The 12,460-nt window shown below is 42.5% G+C and overlaps 1 protein-coding gene across 5 annotated transcripts in view; it reads left to right on the top strand.

The window, feature by feature from the left end:
- The window catches only part of LOC148103096 (uncharacterized), a 30,452-nt gene extending 19,356 nt beyond the window's left edge, over positions 1–11,096 (top strand). For 2 of the 5 annotated variants that reach the window (XM_087838531.1, XM_087838530.1), the window contains exons 5-9: positions 5,810–6,133; positions 6,825–7,148; positions 7,391–7,714; positions 10,520–10,858; positions 10,967–11,096. In XM_087838531.1, the coding sequence (XP_087694657.1) occupies positions 5,810–6,133; positions 6,825–7,148; positions 7,391–7,714; positions 10,520–10,858; positions 10,967–11,058 (1,403 nt within the window). In that variant the 3' untranslated portion in view covers positions 11,059–11,096. The remainder of the gene's footprint in view (positions 1–5,809; positions 6,134–6,824; positions 7,149–7,390; positions 7,715–10,519; positions 10,859–10,966) is intronic. The other 3 variants (XM_087838532.1, XM_087838534.1, XM_087838533.1) reach the window with 2 other exon arrangements.
- The last annotated feature ends 1,364 nt before the right edge of the window (positions 11,097–12,460 follow it).

Genomic DNA, 12,460 nt, shown 5'->3' with positions numbered 1-12,460 from the left:
CACCCAATTCAGCCCGTCTCTCTCTATGTGGCTCCAAATACCCTCTTTATTTAATTTAACACTCGTCAGGGGACAGGCAAACAACAATTTCAACCACTGAAACGAGGAATACAACCTTTTTCAACCTTTTTAACCTTATTTAACCTTTTTTAACCTTTTTCTCTTACTACTCTTAGAACTCAACCTTTGTTCGCAAAATGTGTCTTGCTCTAGTCCAGAATAAATGTAAACCATGATTACACAGACGTTTCAGTGTTATTCTGTAGCTATGCGGGAGTCCTCAGTTCCCAAGTCACCACCTCGGCTAACCAGACGCCGCTGGACCTGACTGCGCGTCCACAGGCAGGAGGGTTGCCACACCATGAACAAAAACAATTTCCACAGGTCCACTAGGCATCAACCTTTGATCCTAAAATGTGTCTTTGCTCTAATGTCCTCCCATTCACACATTAACCGTCACTGTCACCATGTTCATATTTCACACACAGAAACACAGCAAGCGCGTCTCACCAGCAGAAACACACACAGAAACCTCTGAGCTCACCTTTGAAAATGCAAGCGCACCGTAAGTTAGACTCTATTTCACCTCTATTTCATATTCTACACTTTGGCCGCCTTTTGAAGCTTTTCCCCATTTCTTGCAACAGAAGCCAGTTTTAGACAAAATTAATTATGTTAGGGTAAAGTGGGCTGCGCTCTAGTCTCAACGTAGAATATAATTAGTATCTTGCTAGAGGCAGTTCCTATGACACACTGGAATTCTAGTCTCAACGTAGAGTATTATTAGTATTCTTGCTAGAAAACCAGACACCGACAATTTAATGTGAAAATACGTGTAACTCAGCGAACAGATTAATTTGGAAAGCCCAATATGCACATTTGGTATTCATAATACAACAGGCTGTGCTTACCTTTTTGATGTTTGAGCCGGCTCTCCGTTCGCTTTGTCACACGATCTCACCACAGGCCAAATCTGCCCCTCCTCAGCACACCAAAAGATCCGGGTCACCGGCACCAAGTTGTTGAATTCACCCAGTTCTTTGAATCTTTGGGCTGAAGGAAGGACACTTACTCGGTGTATAAAGGCTCAATCAACAATCCTTTATTTCCATACAATTTTCACACTTTTGAGCATAAAAACCATCATGATGGGGAGAGATGCCTGAGAGGGTCACAGCAAGTCTCAAAATGGCGATGTATTACACAGCTTTTTATAGTTTTCTACTAGCCCCCACCTGGTCGTAAACCTAAACATTCACACTCTCTTATCTGTCATGGCGCCTAAGTTATGACCTCGGGCTCCCTGTCTTTCTACCCCCTACAAAGGTGGGGGCACCGAATGTGGTCTGTTTCTGCTATTATCGGCACAAGGTCTTTTGCACACAACATTCTCAGAAATGATTTAAGCAGTCTGACATGACAAGAAAACCGTGTAAAACATTCACAGCAGATAAATGGTGGCGCCCACCTGTCGAACAGAACCCAAAGGATGGTCACATTCTTTTAATCCCCAGAGATATACTTGAACTTTTGTCTATCCTTCTTAACAAAATATACTGAGACATTTGGTCTAACATACTATCAGAATATACTGCAAAGGGGTCATGTTCTTTAACCTAAAGATGTAAGGAAAACTAAGTTACATATTTTGCACACATCCTAGACTAAGGAATATAATTATGTTCTACAGCTGTTTAACATAATTCATCTACCTTGACTATGGGTATAAGATAACCTAATTAAAATACTGATTTCACAGAAGGTTTAATGATTTCTGAAGAACTCTAGGGACAAAATTAAGCATTATTTCTGTAGTTTACTCTAAATTTAATGATGGAGGCATGTTTATTTATAATTCTTATCAAAACATCATTAAAATATTTCCATGCCAGCTCTACATCAGTAATGAGGTGGATTCTGTTCCAGTTTTCCAGTTAACTGTCTGACTGCAGCGATCACTCAGTGGTCACTGACATCATTAGTACATGACTTAATAATTGATCAACAAATTGATTTACTCTGCCTTACAGAAACCTGGTTGCAGCAGGATGATTATGTTAGTTTAAATGAATCAACACCCCCGAGTCATTCTAACTACCAGAAATCTCGAAGCACAGGTCGAGGGGGCGGTTTGGCAGCAATTTTTCACACCAGTCTATTAATTAATGAAAGACCAAGACAGACTTTTAATTCATTTGAAAGCCTGATGCTTAACATTGTCCACCCCAGCTGTGAAACTCAGAAACCAGTCTTACTTGTTATCATCTATCGTCCACCTGGGCCTTACACAGAGTTTCTGTCTGATTTCTCAGACTTTTTCTCTAATTTAGTTCTGAGCTCAGATAAAATAATTATTGTGGGTGATTTTAACATCCATGTTGATGCTAAAAATGACAGCCTCAACATGGCATTTAATCTGTTGTTAGACTCAATTGGTTTCTCTCAAAATGTAAAAGAACCCACCCATTCAAGATGCACAGGGTCGCCACATCTTAAATCTTCTTTCAACTCTTATCGTTTGAGGACGTCCCCAGCTGGCACTGGCACCGGCAACGTCTAATCAGAACTCTAAATTTATTTAGAGCCCACCCACCACTTTAATCACACTCTAGATCTTGTTTTAACATATGGCATAGAAACTGAACATTTAACAGTGTTTCCTGAAAACCCTCTCCTGTCTGATCATTTCTTGATAACATTTACATTTACAATAATTGATTACGCAGCAGTGGAGAGTGGACTTTATCAAAGTAGATGTCTTTCTGAAAGCGCTGTAACTAAGTTTAAGAATATAATCCAGCCACTGTTATCATCGTCAATGCCCTGTACCAACACAGAGCAGAGCAGCTATCTGAACGCTACCCCAACAGAGGTCGATTATCTTGTTAATAATTTCACCTCCTCACTACGTACGACTCTGGATACTGTAGCTCCGGTGAAAACTAAGGTCTCTAATCAGAAGTACCTGACCCCGTGGTATAATTCTCAAACACGTACCCTAAAGCAGATGACTCGTAATCTGGAGAGGAAATGGCGTGTCACAAATTTAGAGGATCATCATTTAGCCTGGAGAAATAGTTTGTTGCTTTATAAGAAAGCCCTCCGCAAAGCCAGAACAGCTTACTACTCATCACTGATCGAAGAAAATAAGAACAACCCCAGGTTTCTCTTCAGCACTGTAGCCAGGCTGACAAAAAGTCAGAGCTCTTTTGAGCCAACCATCCCTTTAACGTTAACTAGTGATGACTTCATGAACTTCTTCACAAATAAAATTTTTATCATTAGAGAAAAAATTACCAATAATCATCCCACAGATGTAATATTATCTACAGCTACTCTTAGTTCCATTGATGTTAAGTTAGACTCTTTTTCTCCAATCGATCTTTCTGAGTTAACTTCAATAATTACTTCCTCCAAACCATCAACGTGTCTTTTAGACCCCATTCCTACAAAACTGCTCAAAGAAGTCCTGCCATTGATTAATTCTTCGATCTTATATATGATCAACCTATCTCTAATAATCGGCTATGTACCACAGGCCTTCAAGGTGGCTGCAGTTAAACCTTTACTCAAAAAGCCATCTCTAGACCCAGCAGTCTTAGCTAATTATAGGCCAATCTCCAACCTTCCTTTCATATCAAAAATCCTTGAAAGAGTAGTTGTCAAACAGCTAACAGATCATCTGCAGAGGAATGGTTTATCTGAAGAGTTTCAGTCAGGTTTCAGAGTTCATCACAGCACAGAAACAGCTTTAGTGAAGGTTACAAATGATCTTCTTATGGCCTCTGACAGTGGACTCATCTCTGTGCTTGTCCTTCTTGACCTTAGTGCAGCATTCGATACTGTCGACCATAATATCCTATTAGAGCGATTAGAACATGCTGTAGGTATTACAGGTATTGCACTGCAGTGGTTTGTATCATATCTATCTAATAGACTCCAATTTGTGCATGTAAATGGAGAGTCCTCTTCACACACTGAGGTTAATTATGGAGTTACACAGGGTTCAGTGCTAGGACCAATTCTGTTTACATTATACATGCTTCCCCTAGGCAGCATCATTAGAAGACATAGCATACATTTTCACTGCTATGCAGATGACACCCAGCTCTATCTGTCCATGAAGCCAGATAACACACACCAATTAGTTAAACTGCAGGAATGTCTTAAAGACATAAAGACTTGGATGGCCACTAACTTTCTGCTTCTTAACTCAGATAAAACTGAGGTCATTGTACTCGGCGCTGAAAAGCTTAGAAATATGGTATCTAACCAGATTCTTACTCTGGACGGCATTACCTTGGCCTCCAGTAACACTGTGAGGAACCTTGGAGTCATTTTTGACCAGGATATGTCCTTCAACGCACATATTAAACAAATATGTAAGACTGCGTTCTTCCATTTGCGCAACATCTCTAAAATTAGAAATATCCTGTCTCAGAGTGATGCTGAAAAACTAGTTCATGCATTTATTACTTCCAGGCTGGACTACTGCAATTCATTATTATCAGGATGTCCAAAAAACTCACTGAAAAGCCTTCAGTTAATCCAAAATGCTGCAGCAAGAGTACTGACAGGGACTAGAAAGAGAGAGCATATTTCTCCTGTTTTGGCTTCCCTTCATTGGCTTCCTGTTAAATCCAGAATTGAATTCAAAATCCTGCTCCTCACATACAAGGTCTTAAATAATCAGGCCCCATCTTATCTTAATGACCTTGTAGTACCATATTACCCTATTAGAGCACTTCGCTCCCACTCTGCAGGCCTACTTGTTGTTCCTAGAGTATTTAAAAGTAGAATGGGAGGGAGAGCCTTCAGTTTTCAGGCCCCTCTTCTGTGGAACCAGCTTCCAGTTTGGATTCGGGAGACAGACACTATCTCTACTTTTAAGATTAGGCTTAAAACTTTCCTTTTTGCTAAAGCATATAGTTAGGGCTGGACCAGATGACCCTGAATCCTCCCTTAGTTATGCTGCAATAGACGTAGGCTGCCGGGGGATTCCCATGATGCATTGAGTTTTTCCTTTCCAGTCACCTTTCTCACTCACTATGTGTTAATAGACTTCTCTGTTTTGAATCATATCTGTTATTAACCTCTGTCTCTCTTCCACAGCATGTCTTTTATCCTGTCTTCCTTCTCTCACCCCAACCGGTCGCAGCAGATGGCCGCCCCTCCCTGAGCCTGGTTCTGCCGGAGGTTTCTTCCTGTTAAAAGGGAGTTTTTCCTTCCCACTGTCGCCAAAGTGCTTGCTCATAGGGGGTCATATGATTGTTGGGTTTTTCTCTGTATCTATGAAGCGCCTTGAGGCGACATTTGTTGTGATTTGGCGCTATATAAATAAAATTGAATTGAAATTGAATTGAATCATTTGAAAAACACCAATATGTGTGTGTTAGTTCTAGTTATGTACAGGTCCAGGATCAATTTGATGAATTTAGAAGCAGTAAATTAGAGATCATCCAGGAGATTGTCTCTTTAAAACACGCCTGTAACTGATTTAACAGGTGTTAATCATAAAAATCGAATGAGCATCATCTGCATGGCAATCATACAAATCTATGAAAAATTTTTGTTTTTAACGAAAACTCCTCATTTATATAAACAAACTGGAATCTATCAGATGTGATTCAAACCACTGCAGTGAATTTCCTTTAATAACTCTGGTGTGTTCTAGTGTTTGCAGTAAAATGTTGTGGTCTACACTGAGGTCTAACAGGACAAGCACAGAAATAAGTCCTCTGTAACAGGTCATAAGAAGAACATTAGTAACCTTCACTACAGCTCATGTTGTGCTTTGTTGTCCTCTCAGTCCCCTGGGTGGAGGTGGATTCAGGGGTGGAGTCTGTCCAGCTGATCTGCAAAACCACAGTTTGTCTGCGTAAAGATGCTAAAGTGGAGTGGAAGGATGCAAACAACAGGAAGGTCCACATGTATGACGGCTCTGACCAGCCTGAAGAACAGGACGATAAATACAAGAACCGAACAAAGATGAAGAGAAACTTACTGGAACCTGGAGACCTCAGTCTGACCCTGAAACACCCCACAGATGGAGACAACTCCACCTACACCTGCACCGTCTGCAGCAGGGAGGGAAACATCCTGATGGAGAAACAAGTGGAGCTGAAAGTCAGAGGTCAGTGCTGTAGATACAGGTCAAAGGTCAGAGGTCAGTGATGGTGGTTCAGTCTCAGTGGGCTCCATCCAATAATGTTACAGTGTTAGCATGTCTGATGTTTGTGGCTGTTTTGGTTTTTATTTGATTTCCACCCAAATGTAAAAGCTTCAGCAGATGAACTGTAGGAGCAAAGTTCATGTGTGAGACTTCATCTGAAAGGTAACATCTTCTAGTTTCTGAACATGTGTTTGTTTAGCATGTGGCTAAAACACAGGCTAAGCTAAGTCAGCTCAAATCTCAGTAAAAACCTTCTTTGGTCCTCATCTATAATCAGTCATATCTGAGTCACAATAACTAGAAGATGATTTCTAGCAGAACTGTGAACATCTCCACATCCTTTCTCCATGTTATCATCCAAAGCTGTGTGATGAAGTGAGTGTGACAGCAACACTCAGACTGTGTTTCTCTGCTTCATCAAGTCAAATCTGGTCCTCAGAGACTGAATAAAGTCCTGTCCCACTAACAGCAGCTCCAACAGTCTGTTCACTGCTTTCTTCCTGTCAGTCTTCATCTTTCTGCTGCGTCTCCTCTTCACACTGACCACTTTCTATCTAACAGTGAGCTCCCAGTGAAGCAGCAGCATTCAGCCTGTTAGAGTCAACACAAATGTCTCCATCCAAGCTCATGTTGTGCTTTGTTGTCCTCTCAGTCCCCTGGGTGGGGGTGGATTCAGGGGTGGAGTCTGTCCAGCTGCCCTTCAAAACCACACCTCACCTGCCTAAAGATGCTAAAGTGGAGTGGATGGACAATTACAGGAAGGTCCATGTGTATGAGAACGGCTCTGACCAGCCTGACAAACAGCACCAGGATTACAGAGACCGAACGAAGATGAATGAAGACCTGCTGAGAACTGGAGACCTCAGTCTGACCCTGAAACACCCCACAGATGGAGACAACAAGACCTACACCTGCACCATCTACAGCGGGGAGGGAAACATCCTGTTGAAGAAAGAAGTGCTGCTCACTGTCAGAGGTCAGTGCTGTAGATACAGGTCAAAGGTCAGAGGTTAGACTCGTGATGGTGTTTCAGTCTCAGTGGGCTCCATCCAATAATGTTACAGTGTTAGCATGTCTGATGTTGAGGTTAGCATGTGATGTCACACTGACCACTTTCTATCTAACAGTGAGCTCCCAGTGAAGCAGCAGCATTCAGCCTGTTAGAGTCAACACAAATGTCTCCATCCAAGCTCATGTTGTGCTTTGTTGTCCTCTCAGTCCCCTGGGTGGGGGTGGATTCAGGGGTGGAGTCTATCCAGCTGCCCTTAAACACCACACTTCACCTGCCTGGAGATGTTAAAGTGGAGTGGATGGATAACAACGCAAAGGTCCACGTGTATAAGAAGGGCCCTCACCAGCCTGAAGAACAGCACCAGGTTTTCAGTGATCGAACGGAGATGAATGAAGACCTGCTGAAAACTGGAGACCTCAGTCTGACCCTGAAACACCCCACAGACTGGGACAACTGGACCTACACCTGCACCGTCTACAGCAGGGAGGGAAACATCCTGCTGAAGAGACAAGTGCAGCTGAAAGTCAGAGGTCAGTGCTGTAGATACAGGGCAAAGGTCAGAGGTCATGTAGGAGTTTATTCTCTAAAAGCTTTCAGTTTGAATCTATTTTCAGTTCATTCAAATAAAATAAATTATTTGATGTTTTGATCTAAAAGCCAAAAATGTCAGGCGGAGCAACTGTGTGTTTAAATGAACAGACTAAGAAGACCATTAAAATGATCCTAACTTCAAAATAAAAGCCTCTGGCATGATTTGAGTTTAGATCAAATCAATAGTTTTGTTAGTTTAGTCCAAATCAATGTAAATGTGTAAATATCAATAGTTTTAAAGCTGCTGAGATCATTCAAACACTTTGATCCAGTCATTTGGATGTTGTCAAATGTCAACCAACCAACACCTGGGTGGAGTCCCAGCTGAAGCCGAGAGATTCTTAGAGATCAGAGACAGAAGCAGCTGTACGTAAGCGTTCTACAGGACGGCTTACACAAACCTGATGTTACTGATGTCTCCTAGATAGATCTCATGGACCAAAGGCCCTCTGTGTCATCTTGGCTCCAGCTGAACTAAACTGAGAGTGAATTTGGGCTTTTAGGGAGGGGTGAAAGCAGAGCGCTGTAAAGGAAAGGGCTGTGATTGGTTCATAACACGTCAATGAGAAGAAAGGAAAGCTTCAGAGCAACATGAATGAAACAAAGTGTTTTGATGACGACTGAAAGCCAAAACTGTCACTGAAATCAGAATCCAGTTCATCTCCAGCCCTGTCAGCAGTTCCAGCTGTAGTGCTGTTACAATAATAGTCATCACTTCTAGTTTCACAGCAGCAAACTGGGAACATTCAGCGTCTCAAAGATTGACCTGTTAGCACCTGCAGACATTGTTGAGCTGGGTCTGCTGATCTTGTCTTCGTTTCTCCACTATTTGGAGAAGCTTCAGCAGGATCCACAGTCAGAGTCAAAGTGGAGTTCTAGCATGGACGTAACGCTTCAAGAAGCTTCAGACAGACAGTGTTCTCCAAAAGTTCTGCTCTAACAGGAAACTTTGAGCTGGCTCTGTGATTGTTGTAGTCAGAAGGATGGAGGCTGGATCTTTGATGAGTGCTCGCACACAGGCTGTCTTTAAGTATTGTGGGACACAGCCAGAGGACAGACAAGTGTTCATTATTGGAAGCAGCCGAGGGGCAGGGACATCCCAAACTTCACTCAGGAACTTTGGAGGAATCATATCTACACAGCTTGATGAGCGTTTCAGTTGTGCCACAGTCCTTCAAAGCTCCTCCACAGAGACTGGCAGAAAAAAAGATCAGATATTGAGGCTGGGGTCGGGGACATCAAGAAAAGAATCAGGAGCTGCTGTTTTGGATTTCCTCTCATTCATTTGATCCTTCAGAAAGTTTAGAAAGTGAAGACGTTCCTCACTCGATGCTGTAATCTGATGAAAACTTGCAGGATTTCAAAGACGCTCCACTGAGCTCCAAAGAGTTCTGGGCTGTGCTAATTAGAATGAATTGAAGGAGAGAAATAGCCCTCGCCTCGTTCACCTGTTCATTGAAAGCAGTCGTTCATGCTTTCATTTCTTGATGACGGAGCTGAAGATTCACCTTCTTCCGTCTCCTTTCTGCCCTCCGGCATTGTCTTTTCAGACTGTGAATGTCTTTGTGGATCCAGGACAACGAGCGAGCACCACGTTTAGTCCTGATCTTAAAAGGTGCAGTTGAATCTAAAGTGGATGTACAAAGGAGGTTCAGATCATTCAGAGTGTTTGTGTGTGAGAGGGAGGAGGAACACCAGTGGTGGTAGGAAACACTGATGAACATGTTTCTCCTGCTTCCTCATGAAAAGAGCGTCAGTGTACTGACACAGCTTCTTTTGCCTGATCACTTGGAAAAATGATCTCAAGCAGAATCCATCAATGAACAGATAGAAACACATCAGCTCAAAGCCTGGAGTTCATACTGAAGCCCACAGTTATATGTAGGCCAACAACACGCTGTTTGAAACCAATGAATTTACTGTACTGAGGAACTCAAATGAGTCAGTAAGGTCATCAACATGGATCTTAAAATCAGCAGCTCAGATCATGTGATCACACATAAGAACCATGGAGCAGGAAACATCTGAGAGTTCAGCTCTGATGGAGCCTTAGGAGGGCGGAGATACCTGCACAGATAGGAGCTGTTTCACACTTTAACAAGCAGCACCTCCAAACTACACCCTTCATCCACCTTAATAGAGGAGCATCTGAAGCCAAAGCTCCACCCACCCAGCCACTTTCTCTGGGCTGACTGAAACAATCATATGTGGGGTCGGAGTTCAATCTGCTGCCCAGTCTGTTTGACACTGCTGGATTTCCAGCTGATAGATGACAGATTAGAAACTGATCAGTCTATTGATCACACAATATTCCATCAATAGAATTGATTTGACTTTGATTTGTGTAACAAAGTGATTTCCACGTCTCCTTCATGATGTGACAGTGTCAGAGCTGAATGCACTTGTAGAGTATCATGTTTTTATGGCTCACATTTAAAGTGTTCCAGCTCTAATGTACAGCTGTCATATTAGAAATAGAAGCAGCTCTGATTTTAGTGCTCAAAGAAATCTATGAAGTTATGAATTCACACATGAACAGTTTTCTGCAGCGTTCCTCTCGGCCTTATTTGCAGCTCCGCTCTTGTTTTTGCTCTAATAATTATTTCTCTCCATGAGCTGTTTCTCTGCCTGAAGGAGGCGCCACTCCATCGCTTCATTTAGTGCAGAACAAGAGTCACATGATGCTGCTCTGTGAACACCAATCACACTTTGTACAGCTAATGTTGTGTTTGTTGTCCTCTCAGTCTGTCAGGTGGAGGTGGAGGAGTGGGCGGAGTCTGTCCAGCTGCCCTTCAAAGCCACACAAAACCTGCCTGAAGATGCTGAGGTGGTGTGGGAACGCTATGAACCTGAATACAAGAAGGTCCATCTGTATAAGAACGTTTCTGACCAGCCTGAAGAACAGACAAACAAACAGCACCAGGATTACAGAGACCGAACGAAGATGAATGAAGACCTGCTGAGAACTGGAGACCTCAGTCTGACCCTGAAACAGCCCAAAGAGAGAGACAGTGGAAGATATGTGTGTGAAGTGAGGAGGAACGGACGATTTAGATATAAAACTGTGCAGCTTAAAGTCAAAGGTTTGTTTGTCTGTGTGTGTGTTTGTGTGTGTGTGTGTGTATGTGTGTGTGTGTGTGTGTGTGTGTGTCTGTGTCTGTCTCTCTGACTGTGTTGTGTCTCCTCTGCAGGGAGAGTTCAGGTCCAGGATCAAACAGGGGACATCAGGAACAGAAGCAGCTCCATTGATCCGACTCCTCTGATGGCTGATCAATCAGTTTGATCTGTTTGATTATTGATCAGTGATGTCAGAGTGGAGTCAGTGTGATGTTGTTGTGTGTTTGAGACTTTTAGTGTCCATGAAGGTCTCTGCTGCCGTAGATCCTCTGAACTGTGACAGAGGTCTCACTCTGGAGGAAACTCTCAGCACTTTCCAGCAGCTCCTCCATCATGGAGGACGTTCCCTCACTGTAACAGGTGGAGGAGAGAGGAGAGGAAGCACAGGTGGATCCTGTGGAAATGGAAATGAGCAGTTTAGCTCAAATCTGGCAGGTTTCCATCTTCTGTTTTTATCCTGATGTCCCTGAACATGAACACTGTCCCCGTCAAATAAATCCAGATACAAAGATCAGATTTACTGAGCATCATCAGCGTGTCAGCAGCTAACTGCATCTTCAAATAAATAAATGTTTCTAATGAGTGGCGAGTGACATGAAACTTTAAAAACAGACTTCCTTCACTTTTCCTTCCAGTGTTAAAAAACTTCCATGTAATGATTTGGTGGAAAAACATTTGACCTGTATTTGTTTGAATTTCAGACTTTTAACTGAGCGGCAATAAGTAAGCAAATAGAGCAAATTAATGCTGATGTTTATCAAATGTGAAGTGGAGTTTTCATCTTCTTTTGCTGCTGGTTCAGTAAATTTTGGTCAAAGAGTTACAAAACCTGCAGCATCAGAATCTGTGAGATGTCGGCTTTCAGCCTCGACGGCGTGTCCGTGGCGTTAGGTTAGGTGAACAATATGCACTTTATGTTTAAATGTTTGTGCAGTATCCAGTTACCTCCTTTCATTTGCTGTTTTAGCCGTTTGGTGGTGTGGAAATAATTTTGTGAGCTTTAAGTTGAGATTCTCAAGTTTCTGGCAAAAATACATTTACATTTAGAAATCAATTCAGGATTTAATAAATCAATATTGCATTATTCAAGCTAAAATCGATTTCAGGGTGACGGGGGGCTGGAGCCTATCCCAGCTGTCTTAGGGGAAGAGGCAGAGTACACCCTGTACAGTTCCAGTCTGTCGCAGAGCTAACACATAGACAACCATTCACATCACAGTTTCCAATTACCTAGTCCCACTAACTGAATGTCTTTCAACTGTGGGAGGAAGCTGAAGCACCTGTAGAGAACCCAACTCCACACAGAAAGACCCTGATGGTGGAACTCAGGACATTCTCGCTGTGAGTGTGTAAGGCAACAGCGCTGTTAGATTTGTGTTGTTTATTGTCATTTATGCTTAGAAATATTTAACCATATATGCTTAGAGGTGTATAATTGATTGTGTAGTGACAGGATGGGTGATCCTTAATAGTCTGCAAAGGCTTTGTGTGCATTCCAGAGTGTTCTGGCATCCACACCCACATCCTGGGAGCGTGGGAGAGGTCGTACCTGCTCTTATTGTTTTATG

The sequence above is a fragment of the Neolamprologus brichardi genome, chromosome 3, assembly GCF_056152115.1.
Source record: "Neolamprologus brichardi isolate AB-2024 chromosome 3, ASM5615211v1, whole genome shotgun sequence".
Lineage (NCBI taxonomy): Eukaryota > Metazoa > Chordata > Actinopteri > Cichliformes > Cichlidae > Neolamprologus > Neolamprologus brichardi.
Note: the sequence above shows the minus strand (reverse complement) of the source record. Positions and strands in the feature narration are given on the sequence as shown.